This window comes from Pan troglodytes, chromosome 4, assembly GCF_028858775.2.
Source record: "Pan troglodytes isolate AG18354 chromosome 4, NHGRI_mPanTro3-v2.0_pri, whole genome shotgun sequence".
In the NCBI taxonomy this organism is placed as follows: domain Eukaryota; kingdom Metazoa; phylum Chordata; class Mammalia; order Primates; family Hominidae; genus Pan; species Pan troglodytes.
Window position 1 is genome coordinate 15414660 of NC_072402.2, and position 22787 is coordinate 15437446.

At 42.6% G+C, this 22787-nt stretch overlaps 1 protein-coding gene across 2 annotated transcripts in view; it reads right to left on the reverse strand.

The window, feature by feature from the left end:
* The window catches only part of ANKH (ANKH inorganic pyrophosphate transport regulator), a 161532-nt gene that overhangs the window by 54508 nt on the left and 84237 nt on the right, over positions 1 to 22787 (reverse strand). For both annotated transcript variants that reach the window (XM_003310630.6, XM_063811095.1), the window contains exon 2: positions 4681 to 4897. In XM_003310630.6, the coding sequence (XP_003310678.1) occupies positions 4681 to 4897 (217 nt within the window). The remainder of the gene's footprint in view (positions 1 to 4680; positions 4898 to 22787) is intronic.

The following is a 22787-nucleotide window of genomic DNA, read 5'->3' on the forward strand; positions in this document are numbered from 1 at the left end:
CCTGGCCTCAGGGAGCCGTCATGTGTGCTTCTGTCCCTTCACTTGGAGTGTCACCACAGCCATCTAAAAAAGCCCAGGCAATGCTAGTGGAGGATGAGAGACTATGTGGAGGAGAGTTCAGCTGTCCCAACAGAGGCCATCTAGGCTGGCCAGATGTTCGCCAACAAGGAGCCCACCAAGGTCAGCAGAGCGACCTCCTGGCCCTCAGCTGACCACAGAGGCCTGAGCCTAGTCAAGTTCCAAAGATCCACCCAGCCAACCTGCAGTCTTGCAAACAAAAATAAATGCTTGTGTTTTGAGCCACTGAGGATCGGGGTGGTTTTTTACATGACAATAAATTGTGAGACTATACTGACACTGTCTGTTCACTCCCAGCACCCTCGTTGGTTTAAATTATGGCAAATTATACTAATTCACCCTTTATAGAGCTGGTTAATAATCCATGAATAATGGGAAAGTTTGAAAAGAGAAGTCTGGCAAACAGAACTGGTCCAGAAATTATTCCAATGGCTCACTGGAAGAGCACAGGAACCTGCAGTTTTGTTCCCCTGAATTCTGCTGACTACCCAGGAAGCTTCATAACATGGCAAGGGCCTTACAGGTTACTGTCAAGAATAAACGTGTAAAGAAAGTTAAAATCCACAGCAGCGGTTTCGACATCTTCGTGAATTAGGAGGTTAGGCAATACTAATTTCCACGCATGTGAAATTAATTTGGACCCAAATGGAACCAAATGCAAGGTCAGCACGCTTTCCTCCATGCAGCACAACCACTGGCCTAAATGAAGGTGTGGTGATGGCAAACCCCGGGCTCTGTACTCTTCGTTTTTGTTTTGTAACTTAATCTAGCAGGACAATGCAGTTTTAAAAAATGGTGTCTCATACATGGGTCCATGACAGAAGTCGTGGCTATGGTTATGCTAAAAAAGAGATACTTGCAGCTGTTCAACAAGGGCCAAGAAATACTCCCAAGGCTTGTACAATTTGGGTATCTAGAGCCAGGCTATGGGTGTGCATAGTATGGACAGTAACTCTTGTCCAGTGGATCTTCTAGACTTCAAATCTCTCAGTCCAACACAATTCCAAGTGTCTGCTCTATTGGCTCATTGCACAAAGTTTGCCTGGGTGGGAAGAGTTGCTGGGCACATTCTCTGGGGCCATCTTTCCCGCACAATCTCCACCAAGCATTCCCAGGGAAGTGTCTGAGTGGTCAGTGGTATCTAACCCAGCCTTGTCTGGGGAAATCCATTACCAAGCACAAAGTTCTCAAAGATGGGAGAATGCCTAGCTCAATAGTGGGGTCAAGAAAAAAAAAAAAAGAAAAGAAACGTAAGGAAAAAGAATTCCTTAACTACAGTAAATCTAATGAAAAGGACCTAGTAGAAGGTTCTTTCCTTTATTGGGGCAAACCCAATGAATGAGGGATGACACTACAAAAGCTTTTAGTGCTCTTTGACCTGAGCCTATCTCAATCATCCTGCTGTGACCCATTAACTGATGCACAGAGGGGACACTGCGTTAGTGAAAGTGAGAAGCTACATCTGCAACTGATTTTTCAGAGCTGGCAATGTCCACATTTGAAATCCCTTCTAAGTGAAGAAGACCCTCCAGGGATTGGTAAATTATTAGTAAATAGTGAAAAGTATGAAGTGTCGAAGTTCATCCAGACTGGGGGAAAAAAGTCTAAGATAGAGAACATCACGTTGGGATGATTTTAGATGGCTATAGCAAAATATTCATTATAGTGCACAGGGCAAATTCTTGACTCCATTTTGTATCAAAGATAAGGAAAAATTAGACAGTGTTGTGCTGGCCAGGTGTGGTGGCTCATGCCTGTAATCCCAGCACTTTGGGAGGCTCAGGTAGGCAGATCGCTTGAACTCAGGAATTCAAGACCAGCCTGGGCAACATGGCAAAACCCTATCTCTACAAAAAAAAAATATAAAAATTAGCCAGATGTGGTGGCATGCATCTGTAGTCCCAGCTACTCAAGAGGCTGAGGTGGGAGAATTGATTGAGCCCACGAGTTCAAGGTTGCGGTTAGTTGTGATCACACCACTGCACTCCTGGCTGGGCAGCAGAGCAAGACTCTGTCTCAAAAACAAACAAACAAACAAACAAACTGAAGAAAAGTGCTGAAATGCAATTCATCCTTCAGAGGCGGTTAAGAAATGACTCAATCCATGAGGCCTGTCCCAACCCCAAAAAGAAAGAATCTCTTCCTGCTCTATGCTCTCACATGTCGAAAATAAATGCCTTTGAAAAATTAGAAGAACTTGCTAAAAGGAAATAAATTCATTAAGGTGATGGGAAACTAGCACTTAAAGAAATGTTGAAGGCAATTCAACTACTTTTGCCTGGACAAAAGAATAGAAAGAAATTAGTTTAAACCTAGATGTATCTGATTTATATTCCCACTCTGTGAATTCAGCATGTTGAATTTATAATACAAAGCTTCCTGTACTTACTGTAGGCCCCACCCAGGAGCTGTACATGTAGGGAATATATGCTCATTTCAATATCAGCCCAAGCAAATATAATCAGGAAGACTGCTTGAAATCATACAATGGCTTTTCGAGTCAAATATACTTGGAGTATTTCCTTTTCTGTTTTATCTATGTCAGTGTTCCCCTGTCACACACATAGTTATCCAGGAGCTGACTGCTGAAGTAGAAATGTAAGTAGCTGTTTTCAGCATTACTAGGAAATGAAAATGGGTGTAAGCGTCAAATATAGGTGATGCATAGAGACTGCCATTGGAAGGGCAACGTTCAATGACATAGGAAAGTGGTGGGAAGAATGGCTGGGGGGTGGAGAGAGAGCAACATCCCATCATGGAGCTTGTGGCCACGATTATGGGAAACAAAATGGGCAGGATCTGGATATAGAAAAGCTTACAGGATTACTAAAAACAGAGGCAGAAAGGTGAACAAAGATGCCCGACGTAGCAGATGGCAAAGGCAAGAGAGCGGCTAAAGACTTAGGCAGAAAATGGTAAGGAGGCCAACACTCTAGAAAAGGGTACATCATTAAGATCTGATTTTCAGATGTTCAAAAGAAATTCATATGTGCTTTCGTAGCAACTGTGGAAAACATTTGTTTGGTGGATGGAAAAATGCTGTGATTGCAAAAGTATAAAAACTAATAATGATTATTAAATATATATGAGATACAGAAAACCATTTTGGTTTAAATTTAAAATTTTATAATTCTATTTTAAAATTGAAAAACTAAAATGACATTGATTTTTATTTTAATGACCACATTTTCTTCCCGACAATTGCAATAACACGGGATGCTTAGCTTTTCTCTTCCAGAATTACTGACAACTGATAATTAGCTGTTTAGTCCCAAAGTTTCATCCAACCATGGCTAAATAGGGAATGTTGGATTATTTATAAGTCCAAGTAAAAAAAGAGCTAGTAACAAAGGGAACTCATTTGCTTATTTAAGGAAGCCCCTTATTTTACAAAATATATGGCTTTTTTTTTCCCCCAAATACTGTACATGTATTCTTTGAAAATGGCTCAGGTCAAATGCAGCAGAAATTTACTTCAAATACAAGTACATGTGCAAATACTCAGTCCACAGTTAGCCTTCAGGGCATAGACTGAGGAAATGAGAGGCAGCTCCTCTTTACTCCATGCCCTGAAGCTCTGAGCACAAATTAAAGGATCAATATCAACGCTTTGGCTGAATGTCTGGTCCATCAGCAGATGCGCTCTCTTCCACAATGTTCTTAGCACAAAATTTTATGTCACATTAAAAATGAAAACCACAAAGGCCTTACCTTATTTACTTTCAGATTCGCAGTTATGTGAGTAAGCATTAGCTGCCATGCAAACACACTGTAAACGGTCTGGGTTAATCTTTTGGTTCCTTTATTCACCACTGACAGTCATGCGTCTTAAACAATCAGTAACAATTTTAAGGTACACAATGGGTTTATGAAGTGTCATTCACAGTGTTTTATGTAACTGGTTTCAATAGAGGTACCACTCAATTTTTATGCCAGGTAAGCAAAGCTGTTTTAAAGCCACGACATTCAGAAATCATGCCCTGAAGGCTTTATCCCCACCAAGAAAGCAGCAGCAGAACTCCAGCCCTGAAGGAGAGCTGCTTTTCCAGGGTCTTGGTTAAACTGGAGGCCAGTCACTGTATGTATGATACGGCTTTCCTGTTGTTTCATGGAAAGAATGCTATCACAAGAGCATTTAGTCTTGTCTTTGAATAAAATAGAATAAGATCCTAGAACAAATTAATAAATAGAACAATCTGTCATTTGTTCTCACTGCTAATAAGCATTAATTCTAAATAAGTCATTCTATTTTTATTCTTAAGATTTAATGACCCAGTACAATGATGCACACATATCTCTAATGAAAGCACCTGCTATTTTATTGGCCTTACCAAATGTTATTCCTAGATGTAATCGCCTACTAATGAAATCACTGCTTTTCACTTTGGGAATCAGAGACACAAAACTACAGCTCCCCAGAAAAAACACATTATTGTCTTAAGCTAGGAGCACAAGCGCTTTCCTTCTATCCCCTGAAAATTTCATAAGAAACATTTGATAATTAGTGAAGAAACCACTTATCTCAATAAATACATTTATATTAATGAAAAGGAATAAGAAATTGCCAAGGCTAGATTCGTCAGTGGCGGTCGGCGGCCTCACCTATCAGTGTGTGAAAGATGGCGGCGATGGCCCCTGCCACCACCATACACAGGACGGCTTTGGTCCTGTCTCTCTTGCTGTTCACAAACACCAGGCCCACATTTTTGAAGTCACTCATGGGACCCGTGAAGAACTTCATGAGGGAGTACGCCAGCCCGTAGCTGGCCAGCATCTCGACTGCATCCTCCTTGACAGCAGCAATGCCCCGGTTCAAGGCCTGGGAAGGGGGGGAAAAACCCACAAGCATTAGAAATGTCATCTCTTCTCTGGGGAATCATACCTCTAAGATGAAACTCAGCAGATCACGTTTCTATAGAAACACTAAGCAGCTTATAGGGTGCATCTCATGTAATTGGATAAAGGTGATTGGTTTTCATTTTCATCTACATCAGCTTCAGTTTGAGTTTCTTTTTGTGAAGGAGATACCTGACCACTGCAGTTAAAATAATAGCAAAACACCAACAAATATTTTATGCTAATATTGAAAAATAATTCTAAGAAGTTTTGGTTAAGTTGATTTTTAAAAAAAAATAAAAATGTTAAATTTTGTTTGCAGGCTGAATTGACATAATGGCAAGAGACATTCTGAAAATGAGTCTAACAGTTTATATCAAGGGGATGGGTTCTTTTTTCTTTAAAGAAGGGGTGGTGTGTGTGTGTGTGCATGTGTGCACATGTAATCTTAAATACTGTGTATATGTTATGTATTCTTCATAGCAGAGCTCTATGCTATGAAAAAAGGTACTGAAAGAATTTATTATATTCTTCATTCATGCATGTTGTTTACCTGATTCCTACTATATTTTAACCTGAAATACATTCCTGAGCTCTACACAGACAAATATGAAAAGAACACCTTTAGACTAAAAAATAAATGTTTTTGGATAATGGTTGTGCAGGAAGATGCAGTTGTAAAATACCCTGACTACTTTAACCATCCTCCAAGAGAGACGCTCTTAGGCACTGCAGGCCTTGGTGGGATGGTACTTCCAAACTAAATTTCCCACCCCGAAGACAAATCAGTAACAGCAGACCAGTGGGAATGGATGTCCAGGTAGAGAGAGCTTTCCGACTAAAATGCCTCTAGAACATTGCATCTGTCATTAGGAACAGGAAACTAAGCAGAAGAGTCAGCTTTCTGTATAGTTATATATTTTTAAAAAATAGACTGTTTTTAAGGCAGTTTTAGGTTCACAGTAAAATTGAGCAGAAAGTACAGAGCATTCCCATATATCCTTTGCCCCCCACAAACACGGAGCCTCCCCTGCTATCAACATCCCATGCCAGAGTGGTACATGCCTTACAATCAATGAATCTACATGGACACATCATTATTACTCAAAGACCAGACAGTAGTCCCCCCTTATCCTTAGGGGATACATTCTAAGACCCCCAGTGAATGCCTGAAACCATGGAAAGTACCTATGTTTTTTCCTATATATACTATGTTTTTTCCTATATATACATACCTATGAGAAAGTTTAATTTATAAATTAGGCACAGTAAGAGATTAACAATAATAATCAAACAATAATTATTAACAATATACTATAATAAAAGTTTTATCAATGTGGTCTTTCTCTCAAAATATCTTACTGTACTCCTTGTGATGAGGAAGAGATGAAGCAAGACGGTGAGAGATTTCATTACAGTACTCGGAATGGCATGCAATTTAAAACTTATGAATTGTTTATTTCTGGAACTTTCCATTTAATATTTCTGAACCTTGGTCAACCACGGGTAACTGTAACCATGGATAGTAAAACTGTGGATAGGGGTGACTAGTGTAATGTAGTTTACATTAGGGCTTACTCTTGGTATATTGTACATTCTGTGGATTCTGACAAATGCAGAATGACATATATCCACAACATATTTTTAAGAAAAAAGATATGCTAAAGTCTTGGCCCTGCCATTTGTCACTCATCCAATAGAGACACAATCACATTCATAGAATTCATAGTCAGTCTCTGCTATGTAAACTGAAAGAAGAAATGAAAGAAATGCACTTTTCCTGTCTATTTCCTATTTCTATTAATCAAGATAGCTGTTGATAATTTTCCCTACAAATATATGGTTATAGCCATAGTCTGAGAGCTGCCTTGCTATACTGGGTAGAGCTAATCTCAACAATACCAAAGGAGCCAACGGGTGCTTGAAAGAGGAAAGACTGAATACAACAAAAGATTCAAGAACTAATCTTCAAACATATATAAGAATCATACTACGTTATGACAAAACAAAGTAAACTCAATCCACCATTGTGTTTCACTGAATCTGATACTATAGACTGTAAGTGTATGGCAGACACATCTGATAGCAATAACTTCAGCATACCCTGAGAATGACCCTGCATGGTAGATGCACCTGATAAGAATAACAACTTAAACATACTCCAAGAATGCTGACGCAGCTGATCTACATAAACTGCATGCTTTTTACAAATGGTAGCAGCTCTCCTGTCCGGCCTGCCACCGCTGGACTTCTCTGTATGTAAGTCCCCTCAGTAAACAGGGTTTAGGTCTCATTCACGGGCTCTGGGTCACTTCTTTGGCCTCTTGAACACGGTGCCATCCCTACTGAAGTCAATATGGGTCTGACACGACAGTAAGGTACATTATTAGTTATACCACTAAGAAAAAGTGTTCCAGCTGGGTGCGTTGGCTCACTTCTGTAATCCCAGCACTTGTGGAGGCTGAGATGGGCAGATCCCTTGAGGACAGGAGTTCAAGACAAGCCTGGCCAACATGGTGAAACCCCGTCTCTACTAAAAATACAAAAATTAGCTGGACACGATGGCGTGCACCTATAATCCCAGCTACTCAGGAGGCTGAGAGTCACTGAACCCGGGAGGTGGAGGTTGCGATGAGCTGAGATCATGTCACTGCACTCCAGTCTGGGCAAGAGTGAGACTGTGTCTCAAAAAAAAAAAAAAAAAAAAACCAAACCAAACCAAAACAAAACAAAAAACCGTTCCCAATTATAATTGGATGTCATTGATTGTAAGATGTACCCAGATTTCAGAGTTACTAAAATATGGAGGTGGAAGGAGTGTGCCTCAGAATCTATGAAAGGAGGTATTTCATGTTACACTTCAAGTTATTCCTTGGTTTCAAGGGCTGATCTAGGCTGTGGTCCCTACATGTAATCCAGTGTCACAGACTCTGGCAGAAGCACAGGCAGAGCTACTCGGCAAAACCCGACGGCTTCACATTCTGTGCCTTTGTTTCATTCCTTTACCAGGAGACACAGCTGGCTGGCAGAATGAAAACTTAAGAATTGACATTCTCTGCAAAGCACTGTTAGGAAAGAATGTATTTACAGGAAAATATCAATGTGAAATATAATTTTTAGAAAAATCTAGAATAAAAATGTATGCTAGCCGTAGGAACTCATTATCATTTTTCTGACTCAGTTGGTATTATATAAGCTAGCTTCTGATAATTGTTTCCAATTTTATCTCTAATTGTTTTCCTTTTTTCCACTAATAACGGTGAAAGCTTCCATAAGAACCTTCTTAGCCTCTGCAGAGCACACCTGCCATGATGCCTTTCTTAGAAACAAATTTTCCCTGATGGAATACATTAACACCCTAAAACACAATAAAAATCAAAAAGCTCCTTTATAAAGTGCCTGTGCTCAACAAACATCTCTAGTCTAAGGCCTCCTCCTATCTATGTGCGAAACTCACCACTTGACAATTTACCCAATTAATTCCCTTTGGCCTTCTGTAGGGGACACTATTGGTGTCTCACCCAGATCCCCTATCCTTTACCTGGCAGTGGACCCATCCCCAGATGTTGGGAATTGGCCACTAATGGCTCACAGCTGTCTTCTTGTCAGGGAGACCTACTCCCAGCCATTATGCATCGGTGAAACTCATCTGATGCATCCACCATAGTTCCAGTCAGCACAAAGCCACTGGCTGATTTTATACACTGGGGTGTGTAAGATCAGTGTCCCTGCCTCCAAGTGGGACCACTGTGGTACAATTCATGCTCCAGAGTTCTCCCTGGGATCAGGGTGAAGCCAGTCTCCAGTGGAGACCACATCCTCTATGCACTTTTCCCCACCACCTATCCTGCTTCCTCCTACACACACAGGTTTTGTTTCTAGAGAACTCCATTTAGGACAGCTTCTAATCATCTATTTCTCAGACATCAACAATAGCATGTGGTTTGTTCTTTCTCTTTCCCAACCTTCCCAAAATCTAGGATTGTCAATTGTTTACTTGTGCTTATTGCTCGAATGTGTTAATCTTGGATGGTATCTATTATTTAGCAAAAATTTAAAAGCATCTCATAGGGCACCTAAATAATGGAGGACTAGACATTTTATGTGTCTTCTTGGCAAAGCATTCTTTTTTTTTGTTTTTGCTAAAAACACACCAGCCTGGGCTGAGGCATCCACTGAAATGCCTTCTATTTCCACCAACAGTTCCCGGACTTGAGTCCTCAAGCCAGTGCTGAGGCAGGTGGGAAGAGAGAGGGCCCAGGTAATGATAGCTCTGTCAGTGAGACAAAGTGAGAAAGTTTCATTTAGCCCAACAATTATGGTAATTTGAGGAAAGAACACAGGGTTTAAAGCCATGCAAGCTTGAGTTGGAATCTGCTTCTATCACTTAAGCGCTGAGTGGCCTTGGCTAAAATACTTATTCTCCCTAAAATAACCCAACTGATTTGAGAAGCAAGGTAGGTAGTGCACAGGGCACGAAGCAGTGGCTGGCTGACAGGCGCTTGAAAGCAAGGATTTTTGCCGCTTTTGTTTACTGCTGTTCACCTACCCCCTTGTTGCCAAGGCGACATTGTAAACACTCCATTATTTGTTGAATGAACGAATGAATTGGCTATTTTCTACCACGAACTTAAGTGTCCATACTAATTGCATGAACTAATTTTTAAAGAAACACTTCTTAAAATCACATTTTACCTGCAAGATGTTATTGCTTGTAAGAAATGCCATTGATTTCATATTTTTAATGACCACATTAAATATACACATTATTTGAAAATCATCCCAATTTCAAGAAACATTCAAAAGTATGAAAAAAGCTGCAGAATTGAGGACATGAGCTACATTCATATTACTAGCACTTTGTTATCCCCATCTGGAGCAAATGTTTCCCCCAGTGTGTTCGCTGCTTAGTTCCATGTTTTCTTTTGATACCAGAAACATTCAGTTATCATGCAGTCTGTCAATCATTTTATGGAGTTTGTTTCTATGCTTTTGGATTTGCCATTCTTACTCCGCCATAGATAGGATAAATTTGTTCTAATTTATGGCTTCACTTGCACACTTTTTAATCTTCCTGAAACTTATGAAGTGAGTTATGGATTAAAACTAATTGTCTCCAACTAGTGTATTACTTCAAAATCACTTATTGAATAAACCATCTGTTGCCCATTTATTTGTGATTTGTTCCCATTCATTATTATTATTATTATTTTTTCCTCGAGACACAGTCGCGCTCTGTCGCCCAGTCTGGAGTGCAGTGGCGTGATCTCGGCTCACTGCAACCTCCGCCTCCCAGGCTCAAGCAATTCTCCTGCCTCAGCCTCCCGAGTAGCTAGGATTACAGGCGCCCACCACAACGCCTGGCTAATCATTAAGTTACTATACGTCCTTCAGTCACCTACTGTTTGCTTTATCTGTCTCTGTTTGCTCACCCTGTTTTTCTTCATTGCATGTTCACTTCCTAACATTGTATCACATCTTTACTTGTTATTTATTTTCTTGCCTGACTGCCCTACCTGAATGTAAGCTCCAGGAAGCAGAGACCTTTGTTTCACTGCTACATCCCCAGACCTACAACATGGGGGGTGGTAGGGCATCTCAAGATAGATGATCAATAAATATTTGGAAGAATGAAGTAAAATGTACACAAATAGAATAAACATTTACTGTGATATGTACTGAAGACAAAAAAAATACATAGGTGCCCCTTATTCACAGAAAGTATGATTCAAGACCCCCAGTGGATGCCTGAAACCTCGGATAGTACCCAACTCTATATATACTATGTTTTTTCCTATACATACACACACATAAGTCCCCTTTTTTTTTCTTTTTTTGAGATGGGGTCTTCCTCTGTCACCCAAGCTGTAGAACTGTGGCAAAATCACAGCTCACCCTGCAGCCTCAACCTCCTGAGCTCAAGTGATCCTCCTGCCTCAGCCTCCTGAGTAGCTGGGACTACAGGTGTGCACCATCACATTTGGTTAATTTTTTACTTTTATTAATTTTTTTGTAGAGATGGGGTCTTGCTGTGTGGCCCAGGCTGGTCTTGGCTGAACTCCCGGGCTCAAGTGATCCTTCTGCCTCTGCCTCCCAAAGCATGATAAAGTCTAATTTATAAATTAGGCACAGTAACAGTAACAACAATAACAATAAAATAGGACAATTATAACAATATACTGTAATAAAAGTTATGTCAATGTGGTCTCTCTCTCAAAATACTGCACAATTTTCAGACTGTGATTGACTGCAGGTAGCTGAACCTGCAGACGTGAACCCATGGATAAGGGGGCCTACTATGTGCCAATGGCTGGACATTTTTTGCAGGAGCTTATTTAGGTAGACAAGGCAGCCCCTCTAGAGAGGTGACGTTTGAGCTGGGACCCAAAGACCAAGAGTGAGCCAGGTGCATAAAGAGCTGGAGGCAGGTACAGGCCTGCAGGAGGGCTTAGTATATTTAAGGAACAGAAGGGAGGCCAGTAAGAGAAATAGAGAGGTGTAGAAGGTGGGTTTGGACAAGCAGGCAATGCTGAGATGATTCTAGGTGGCAGTGAAGAACATGTATTTTGCTGCAAGAGCAGTGGGAAGCCATTAAAGGTCTGGGCAGAGGAAGGACAGGGGCTGCCACTGGCCTTTGTGATAGAAGTGGGCTGGAGAGGGATGCGAGACACAGAGGCCAAGGGCCCTGTGGTAACCCAGGCCAGACAAGGTGCGGCTTGGCCGAGGGCGAGTAGTGGAGAGGGAGAGTGGCCTGACTGGAGAGCTTGTGGGAAGGAAAGCAAATGGGTGTGGCAGGGACTACACTTGGCTTGGGTCCCGATGCCTGGCTCATGCTTCCCACGTTTCTTCCCAGGGAGCAGAGTGTGGGCAGGGGGCCGCCCCCCGCATCCTCCTGGGCATGAGAAAGAGGGAGAACCTGATGATGACTGCTGAGCTTTCTGGCTTGAGTCACTGATCAAGTGCTGCAGCAATTTTCTGGGTTGAGGAAATGAGAGAGGGAAGGTTTGAGAGGAAAAAGCAAGAGCGCCATTGGCAGCCTCATATTGGATTTGAGATGCCCATTAGGATTCCAAATAGAGAAGTTGTATGAGAGAGTCAGCTCTGTGAGTCTGGAGTCCAGAGGGTCGGTCTGGGCTATGGATATACATTTGGAGGTCATTGGCCTACAGATAGAATTTAAAGCTAGGGGACTGAACAAGATCATCTAGAAAGAACAGAGATAGGAAAAAAGAGTCCACGATTTGGCCCCACAGCACACTAGGAGTAAATCTAAACACATGAAGGATGTGGCGAGCCTTCTATGTCATGCCAGCGTTGTGACAGTGCTGTAGTTCAGTTACTTAGATAGGAAGTGCTCTTCAGGTAATGTCAGTCCCAAATACTGCTGCATCTCTAGCCAAGAAGATGCAGGTCTCGTAAAGGAAGAAGGTGCTGTGTCTGGTAAAGAGGAATAGCTATGGTCACGAAATTCAGCAAAGAAAGTGTCTAGGATGTCTCCAGCATGAATTAGGCCTTGAGGCAGACGGCCAAGACATTCACCAGGGCAGAGGTTCACTGTTTAAAGGCGAGTCTCTAAACATTCATGGGGTTTCCAAAGTAAAGACACTTTGCTTTAGATTAGAGCCGGATTTAACACACTCCAACAATTGTAAATATGAAGCCGCCCTTTAATCACAGCCTGGGTCTGGCCCCAGGTGCACGGCACAAGGCATTTCAGATCAGTCTTCTCTACACAATGGGCACTTAGCGATGTGGAATGGCTGACTTAAAAACATATCTGGGGTCGGGTGCAGTGGCTCACGCCTGTGATACCAGCACTTTAGGAGGCCGAGGCAGGTGGATCACCTGAAGTCAGGAGTTTGAGACCAGCCTGGCAAACATGGCAAAACCCTGTCTCTACCAAAAATATAAAAAAAGTTAGCTGGGCATGGTGGGGGGCACCTGTAATTCCAGCTACTCTGGAGGCTGAGGCAGAAAAATCGCTTGAACACGGGAGGTGGAGGTTGCAGTGAGCCGAGACTGCGCCATTGCACTCCAGTCTGGGCGACAAGAGCAAAACTCCATCACAAAAACAAAAAACAAACAAACAAAAAAACCCAAACATATCTGGGTCCAGAAAGTATTGAGTGAGTCATGCAAGCCCTTCTATCTCCCAGTATCTACCAGGTTCACTGTGTTCTGTTGCCTGATTTTTTTTCCACAGTAAGTTAACAAAACCACAGGATATTAAAAAGTAAAAAATATAACCTCCACGGAAATGTTTACCAAATCCCACAGACATGAACTGATCTCCCTGGTATGAGCTGTCTAGATCATTAAATCCTAAAAGAGACGCCAACATTGTAAACTTCAGATCTAGAGACCAGAAATATCTTTATACTGTATCTGAGATTCCTCAGGACAGGAGGCACCAATTCACCCCAATCCTGCCAGTCATTTTATGCTAATGCTAGCAACAAGCATTCCTTGCAAGTGGGAAGGAGTGCTGTGCCCCTGGGGCACGGGTCCAGGTGGTAACCCATCCTCGCTGAGAGGAGTTCTGGTGTACAAGCTGCTCAGCTCATCTCCTGTCTGGGAAACCTATGAAGCACTGATGTGTAGACAGATTATCTTTTGGGGTTCAGTACATAAGTTGGGCCCATGAGCCCACCCCAGCCACAGTAACAGAGTGGTCCCCTAGTCTGATTCCTCTGGGCCTTTGGAGGAGAATGTCCCTTTCCATGCTTCCTGCAGGTTCCATCATGGTTATAAGGCCCTGGGCAAAAGCCCTGCAGTCCCGCTCCAGTGAACAGCACCTCCCTGCCTCTGCCACTTGTGTTACCTCCACCTGAGATGGCACTGCGTGGCCTTTGACTGCTGCTGTCACCCAGCAGCTGAAATTCCTGGCAACCCCAGAGCTGGGCAACAGGAAGATGAGGGCACCTGCAGCACCCGGCCTGGGGTCATCCTGATCCTCGCAGTCCTGGAGGTAGCTGTGCATTCTTGCTGTCCACACCATTCCAGCCAATGCATCTCTGCTCTCCTGTAAACTCCCTGCTTTTTTGAGATTCACACCCCTAGCCATATTCCTCTCTCATCTTAGAGTTCCAAATGGAGAAGTTGATCCCTTCTAGTCCCTTAGATTTTCACTGGGGACCCTGCCACTTGGCTCAGAGTCTCCTCTGCATCTCAACTCTGCAGGGAAGGCATGTCAATATCCGTCTGGTCAACCCACCCAATGCCCTCTGAGTTCTTTGACCTCCTCCACGCCAGTGACCTCTACTCTGCTTCAAGTGCCCACTCTTGTGGCCACACCTTTGCCTCCACCATCCAGAGTTGCTCCCCTTCTCAAATTTCAGTTAAAATCTCCGGCTGCAATTTCTGCCCTTTCAGCTCTATTTCTCCCACTCCCTCGATTCTAAACTTCATTAAGCTTGTCACTCTCTCGACTCCCCACTTTCCCTCTCATCGCTCCTCCTGTCTTCCCTTCCTTACTACTGCAGCCTACACTTCAGGGTCATCACTTAACCCCACTCTTGCCAAAAACCACAACTCACTGCCTGCAAATCTCTAGCCTTGGATTCACCTGACTGACCTATTCCACCCTTAACTGTATTTGTAGAATTCTACTTGGGCTTTGAGAGCTGCTGGAAACGAATACACAGCCACACGGTCTGCTGCCACTGTACAATCATGGTCTCCAACGCCCCCTGCATGCTGTCAGCTGCCCAGTTACCCCTCTAGTCTTTCCCATTCCCTGCTCTCAGTACTCCTAGGCTGGGAAGACTTTGAGATGCATTCCTTCTTACTCAGCAGATAACCTCACCTCTTATTCATCTGGAATGTGGAACCCATCAGGTAGAAACTAAATTTCTTATTGCTTCTCTCTCTGAAACTACAAAACTCAACAAAACACATCTGACCTAAGCTCTTCCTCACCTCCTCCCTCCTGTCACAAAGGAAAGGCGGGCCTGACCAGGGTGAGTGTGGGGCCATCCATCTGGGGCTCTACCTTTATGTTCCTCTGACCATTTCAGGAGCCCTGTTCAAATCCACCATCTTCCTCTCATTTTTGTCTGATCTTTGCTACTTGACTGGCCTTCCCATCAATGTTTACACAGGCAAAAGTCTCCTCCATCCTAAAAAAGAAACCCTCTCGACTCCCAACGTCCTCTAGTTCCCACCCTCTTTCTTGTCTTCCCTCCTCTGTGCTCTGCAGCCCCCTGTGCAGATCCGAGACTCTGTTATCGCCCTCGTCAAGGTGTACAGCAGTTACCTGCTTACCTGACTGCCCATATCACCAGTCTGTTACCTCCTTGAGGCAGGGACTGGGCGTATTTGTCACCAGTTTTTCTGCATTTACTTAGCACAATGCTTGAAACCCAATACATGCACAAATGAATGTGTATTAACTGTGATACAAAACTTATGTCTGGTCATTGATAAATAAAATCTTCTAACTGTAGGTTTAGACTTCTGGATGAAAAACCCATACTTTTTTGGGTAGAATCTATGAACTTAAAATATGCAAAGTGCTGACAATGTCACTGTACCTATTCATGTAGTTCTGATCGTTTCTCAATAGATGGGTAGGTCTTCCATGACTACTTCCACCAAGCCACACTGAGCACCCAGTTGGCTGCTTAACTGTAGACACACGGACATGAACAGAATGCAGCAATGGGCCACGTAATTAGCCTCCTTGGTGTAAAGCGAAAGTAAAGATTTTTTTTCAACTCTTTTTGGATGTCAATTGGGATAGAGGACAAGCTGTTCCATTATGGAGTCAAATCTTGTAACAGAAGTTAGTTGCCATGAGGAAGAAATCAGAAGTTCACATTCAAAGGATAACAGCTTTTTTTTTTTTTTTTTTTTTTCTGACCAGACCCTGGAGAAGCTCAGTGTGCTGCTGACAGAGAACCACGTTTCACTGTGAATGAAGGGTGCCTGGATGGGCGACAGGGCATTCAGGAGAAGTGGCTGTGCAAGTCAGGACCTGCCAAGGGCTGCTGGGCCCTGACCTTGTTATACACATTCATGACCACATGGTTAGAAAATGAAATCATGGGGCAGACGTGGTGGCTCACATCTGTAATTCCAGCACTTTGGGAGGCTGAGCTGGGTGGATTACCTGAGGTCAGGAGTTCAAGACCAGCCTGGCCAAGGTGGCAAAACCTCGTCTCTACTAAAAATACAAAAATTAGCTGGGCGTGGTGGCACATGCCTGTAGTCCCAGCTACTTGGCAGGCTGAGGCAGGAGAATCACTTGAACCCAGGAGGCGGAGGTTGCAGAGAGCTGAGATTGTGCCACTGCACTCCAGCCTAGCCAACAGAGTTAGACTGTATCAAAAAAAACAGAACAAAACAAAACAAAATCATGTTTCTCATATGAAACAGCTTTTCAAATTCTTCCACAAAAAAGGGTGTCCAGTTGAAAGCTGATACTGTTCCCTAAAATAGCAAGAGATTATTATGTGACATGTTGAAAGTTGCATTTTTGACTTTCAGTAAGATGAATACTTCCTTTACTTGCCTCATCCTGGACTAGAAAAAACAATGATACCTAAGAGCCAGGTAATTATTTTGTCTCGTTCAGAACCAGCCTGGGCTGCCATCTATCTAATCCTTTTGATAAAAGACAACTCCTCTGTCTACAGCTTCAGTGATCTCATTATACTTACGATGACATCAAGGAAACTGACCATTGTAGTAGACGAAATCTAGTTTTAAAACCTGCCTTACACCCTCAGTCGTCAGAAAATGTACATGTGTGGACCCGTGGAAAAGTCAGACGTACATGTGCAGGCACAGTTACCTGTGGGAAGAGCTTCTTCCAAAGACATGGAGAATCAGCAATTTCGGATTTTGGTCCTCTCAAGGAGCCTGGGTTCCTGTAATTTTCCACTGTTATTGTTCTGTTGGTCTGAGTTTTGAAAAGTGGCTTGGGTTAAATTGGATCATTTGTCTTCCCGGTAGTTTTCCAGCCATGCTTTATTTTCTCAGGGATCTATACAGCTCTAAATGAGACTCCCTCACTCTGTTTAGCTAGAGCTTCAGCCAAGAACTTCACGCCCACACATGAGGTTGTGGTTCAGGGGGAGCAGCAGTCAAACGGAACCTGGTCCCTTCAGGAGTCAAAGTGACTGCTCTGTGTGGTGCTGTCCATATTTAGTGCTTCCTGAAAACCCCAAGACAACATTGGGCAAGTCCAAAATACAACAGTGGTGTTTTCAGTCACCTCCCACACCTGGAGAGGAGCTTCCATTAAGAATAGGGACAAACAACCAAGCACGGTACAACGATGTTTGGCTAACTCACCTTTCTCCTGTTGGTGTCTTCAATATGTCAGGAGAAAACAAAAAGCATTTTCCTGTATGACCTCTTAATATGAAAATATGCTCCATCATGAAAGGGTAGACTTAGTGTCATAAGACCCTCTTTGAATCCTCCTGATCTCTCATGAAACATGAAGCTTATTCACCCAGCTAAATTTAACCTCAATTCAAGATGGTAGAAGGCCTGACAAGAAAGGATTGCTACCATGAAAGTTGTAGTGTATTTAAACCCCAAATCTTCCTGTGCCATTTAAGAATGCTTATTCCCCACCTCAATCTCACAGCTTTACTACATTTCCTAATTTTTTATACTTACAAAGAGAGATGGTTCTCAAATGATATTGCTTAGTTAACATCTCAAGATTCTGCCCAGATTTTGAAACAGCACCACCAACTCCATAAACCACAATCTGGAATACAGGTTTATGTCTGGGATCCTGGGAGTCTTTTAACCAACTCTCCCTACCTACTGTCTCCCTGCTTGGTAGTAGATTTTTTTCTTGATGACCCCAGTGCCTTAACTGTGGCTGTGGACCCTAAGCAGCTCAGAATCTCCATTCCTTCTTCTGACTTAAGTGCAACTTCAAGCTGTGTCGTCTACCGCCTTCCATGGACGTTTATAAGTGTGTTTACACTAAGCAAAAAAAGAGTGAAGGCCAATTTGCATTTGGACCTTAAGAAATCCAGTGACCATGATAATGATGATGATGATCTCAGCAACTAGCACTGACTGAGTGCTCACCCTGTGGCAGACAGTATTCTAAGATCTTACCTTCCCCTGACAACACTGTGAGGGAGATATTTTTATTCCCCAGTTTACTGGGGAGGAAACTGATGTATGGAGAGGCGAAATCACTCATCCAGGGTGGACACAAAGCTCAGAGAAAAATCCAGAGAGCTTGGCTTCACAGCTAGCGATCCTAACCCTCATTCTATTATACTAAAACCAAAGTAAAGTAAAACCCTTTACTTTGAATTAGAGATTATAGTTGATGCTAAATTCTGTCTACTAGCAATACTTTAAACAGAGAGGACTAGCTATCAGATCAAAGAGGACTTTTGACTAAAGACTATCTTTACAAAAAATTCCACAGATCCTAAAGATTATTTTTTAAACAGTACTATACAACAAGCATTACGGCGCAGATGCAAAGGCTGAACTGAGTGTGACTAAAGACGTATTTAATATATCTGAGCCATGCCAAGAAAATGAGAATAAAAGAAATCAGGTCAATTATATTGTGCAATCATGACTGTGAAGCTTGGTGAAGAGTTTGAAACCTGTAAATCCAGCACCACGCAGGCCATCTTGCAAAGCTCATGCACCTTCTCATTGTCACCAGTGCAGTGGGGATGCCAAGAGAACCTCTATAGCGGCCTACTGAAGATGAGGACAAGAACCTCTAGGGGCTCCTTTTGTACATGGCAGAGTGTATTATACAAGGATCTTTAACTCTTCCAAAGTTTTCTTCACTTCTCAGCTGTGGGGTTCATTTACTTCTGCATGAGGGATCCGTTAGAACTCACTATTGGTATTTATGTAACTGGCACGCATCAAGTTTTGTGAATGAGTTCTAAGGGTCTGGGGCACTTGATCTGGTTGTTTTTAGGAGGTGAGAGAGAGTTAAAAGCAGTCATTAAACAAGTTAGTCTGCTCAGCCCATGACCAGTCTCACTGAGCCATTTGTTAGGAATCAGTAACACTGCCTATAACTATCAGGACAAGAGAAGACACTGTGGCACAGAAGAGGGTCACCACCATTCTACACACACACACACACACACACACACACACAAACACACACACACACCACATGGAGATAGGAATCTCAGCAAAATTAAAATAGCACTATTTTACTTAATTGTGACAAGGCTGTCTTCAACATTTGCTTTGCTGTGTGCAAGTAGGAATGTCATTACCTTGCCATCCCATGCTACTGTTACTGGTTTAAATTATTGATGCACAGTATTCTATTGATGCACAGTATTCTAGCTGAAGTAAAATTGTCTCAAGGAATTAAGCTGTTTAGAACACAATACAAGAAAGGACAAAGGATATGATCATGGCACCCCAAAAATTTGCAGAGTCAACAGTGTCACTGGTTGTAACAGCAATTTAATAGAATTATATGTCCTGAATTTATTTTGTCTTTACAATGATATCCATGGTTTATACCTAAGGTTTTTCACCTTAAATAGTGACATGATAATGTAATAAGCTAGAGAATAATGTGAATAAAATTAAAGTGCTTTGAAAATTGCTAAAGATGGGAAAACGAATTCATTTTTATCACTTGCTATTTCATGCATACGTGATACAGGAGGTAGTAAGTGCCCATGCTGTGCTTTCACTCTGTAAATCCAGATTCACTGTGACTCAGACCTTGTTTCTGAAAATTAGAGCAGCTGAAGAGTTGTCTTGCTCCAGCCCTTTCACCTACACGGGTAAGGGGACCAAGGAGACCCAGTGAAAGGAGGCAGCTTTGTCCTCCACCTTGCCCTCAGGGCCCTGGTAGAGGCTGCAGCATCAGAAGGCGTATTTGTTGGTGGAGTACATGAATTCATCCAAGAAACATTTACAGAACCCATGAAGAATAACAACCTCTTACATAGGCGGTACTGCACATTCTTGAACATGACTTCACGTTACCTTATTGGTTTTATCTAACAAGGTAACAAGGTAAGTTTTATCTAACAACATAATAGGGTAACAACTAAAAATTCCCATGATGTGGATAAGGAAATTGAGGCTCAAAAAGATTCCATGCCCTGCCCTAGGTTCCTGGTTAATATACGGTGTTACCAAATAGAACCAGTGAGACTGCCAGCCTGCCTGGTGCTCCTTCCTCTGCGCCTCAACACTGGAGTGAAGAGGGTGGGGCAGCAGGGGCAGGATAAACACGTCTCTACCATCATCAGACTAGCAAAGCTGGTGAGTGGCGGTGCACGGCCTCACACAGAAATGCTTTATTACCTACCCAGGCAATTAAGTAGGAAAAATAATTATCATTAAAAGAAGTGGTTATTTTAAAGTCATGGCTACCTAGTTTGGGGAACTGTAGTGCCCTCATAAAGAACGTAAGTCATGTGGTTGGAGGCATTTCCCTCTAAACAGAGTAAGGAGCAGGGTCATGGTATCTAGTGACAGAGTGTTGGCCTGGCCAACCTCTACCTGGAAGTCTGGGTAAAGAAATCCTACAGGACAAGTAGTGCAAGAACTGCCAGGACTGAAGCTTCCACGGAGCTCCCCAAAGAAAAGGAAGGTAACTCAGTGATGGATCACTCTTCTCTGCCTTCTAATTCTCACCTAAAATGAGCAAGTGAGGCCCTAGAAAAGGCACTTGCTGAAGTTAGTACAACCCCCAATCAAGGCTCCAACAACTCTGGACAGAGGAATATTTGAGATGTGCCCACCAATAGCAGGACAGTGGACTGAGGAAAGCTCCACTGGTCAGCGCTCTTCCAGTGACTCTGGATACCACCTTCAATCTGCCGCGTGCGGTGGCTTGGACTTTTCCTTCATTTCTGCTCATTTTTCTGACAGCTGAGGTCTGAGAGCAGACAGTGAAGCTCTCCCCCAAAATATCCACTGCCCAAACACAGTTATTTAAGCCTTTTTGAGATCTGTGAGATTTCTACTCAGAGACCTCAAAACAAAAAAGATGAATATCCATAGGTACAAGTACTAAATCCTACCAGGTGATATGGTTTGGATGTTTGTCCCCTCCAAATCTCACACTGAAATGTGATTCCCAGTGTGGGAGCTGAGGCCTGGAGGGAGGTGAGAGGATCTTGGGGGTGGATCCCTCAGGAATGGTTCAGCACCATGGTGATGAGTGAGTTCTTGCTCAATTCATGCAAGATCTGATTGTTTAAAAGTCTGGGACCTTCCACTCCTCCCTCTCTTGCTCTCACCATGTGGTTTGCCTACTCCCCGTTCACCTTCTGCCATGATTGGAAGCTTCCTGAGGCCTCTGCAGAAGCCAAACGGATGCCAGCACTATGCTTCTTGTACAGCCTGCAGCACCGTATGTCAATTAAACCTCACCTCTTCTCATTATAAGTTACCCAGTCTCAGGTATTTTCTTACAGCAATGCAAAAACTAATACGCCAGTTTAAACTGAAATTGAAACTGTTATTTTAAAACATCATGTAGGAAAATTTTAATATAAATGTTAAGAGAAAAACTCTCTTTTCATTCTAATAAAACTCCTTAGTATATGTTTATTATTTAAAAGTAATCTGTATTGGCAGGGCGCGGTGGCTCACGCCTGTAATCCCAGCACTTTGGGAGGCTGAGGTGGGTGGATTACGAGGTCAGGAGTTTGAGACCAAGATGGTGAAACCCCATCTCTACTAAAAATAAAAAAAAATTAGCCAGGCATGGTGGCAGGCGCCTGTAATCCCAGCTACTTGGGAGGCTGAGGCAGGAGAATCGCTTGAACCCAGGAGGCACAGGTTGCAGTGAGCCGAGATCACGCCACTGTATTCTAGCCTGGGTGAGAAAGTGAGACGCTGCCTCAAAAAAAAAAAAAAAAAGTATTCTGTATCATGGAGAAAAAGTAAAAAAATAACGTCTATTTTCTTTGTCTTTGATGGCACATTCTTGGGTCTTATTAGACTGATAGCAGACTCATAAACTGTGTCACTCCCAGTATAAAAGAGACAAAACTATAAACTTCCTGGAAATAAATTAAAGAAGTAGTTCCTAAATAAAGAAAACCACAGCACTTTATTAAAGTTCATAAAATGAGACCTGAATAAATGGAGAGGCAAACTATGTTCCTTGATGAGAAGACATAATGTCATAAATATGTCAGAGCTCTTTCTGAACTCATTTGTAAATTTGATGGCGTTCCAGTCAGAATTCTAGTGATTTGCATTTTTATTTGGACCTGGGCAAAATGAGTTTTAACTCCACATAGGAGAAAAAACAAGAGAAATGTGATAGAGGAGACTAGTGAGGGGCACTTGCCTTAGCAGATATTTAACTACAGAGAAGCCGGCTCCCAGAAGAAGCAATGCTCACAGGGCACAGACACATGAAAAGATGCTCTGCCTCAGCCAAAGTCAGAGAAGGAAAAACTGAAACAAGATGGTTGTCAAATTTTAAAAATTAAAATAACTGGTAAAACCTAGCGCTAGCAAAGACGAATAATGGGAAATGTCAGATAGTATTGGTGGGTGTGTAAACTGCTATAATTGTGTGGAAAAGGAATATATCAAGAGGTATTATAATTAAAAGTGTGACAACTCCTTGACCCAGTAATCCCCCTTCAGAAATCGATCTAAACAAAAGCCCCAGTACATAATGACATGTACAAATAGATGTTCATGAAAGCGTTCTTTGTCATGACACACAGCTGATAATAATCCATGTGTCCACCAACATAGGAAAGGTTAAATAATTATGGTTCATCCAGAGGGCAGAAGATCATCCACCAAACATGAAGTGAAAGTCAATGTACTGAAGTAGAAAGAGGCCCAAGAAACAGGCCGGGTGCGGTGGCTCACGCCTGTAATTCCAGCACTTTGGAAGGCTGAGGCAGGTGGATCAC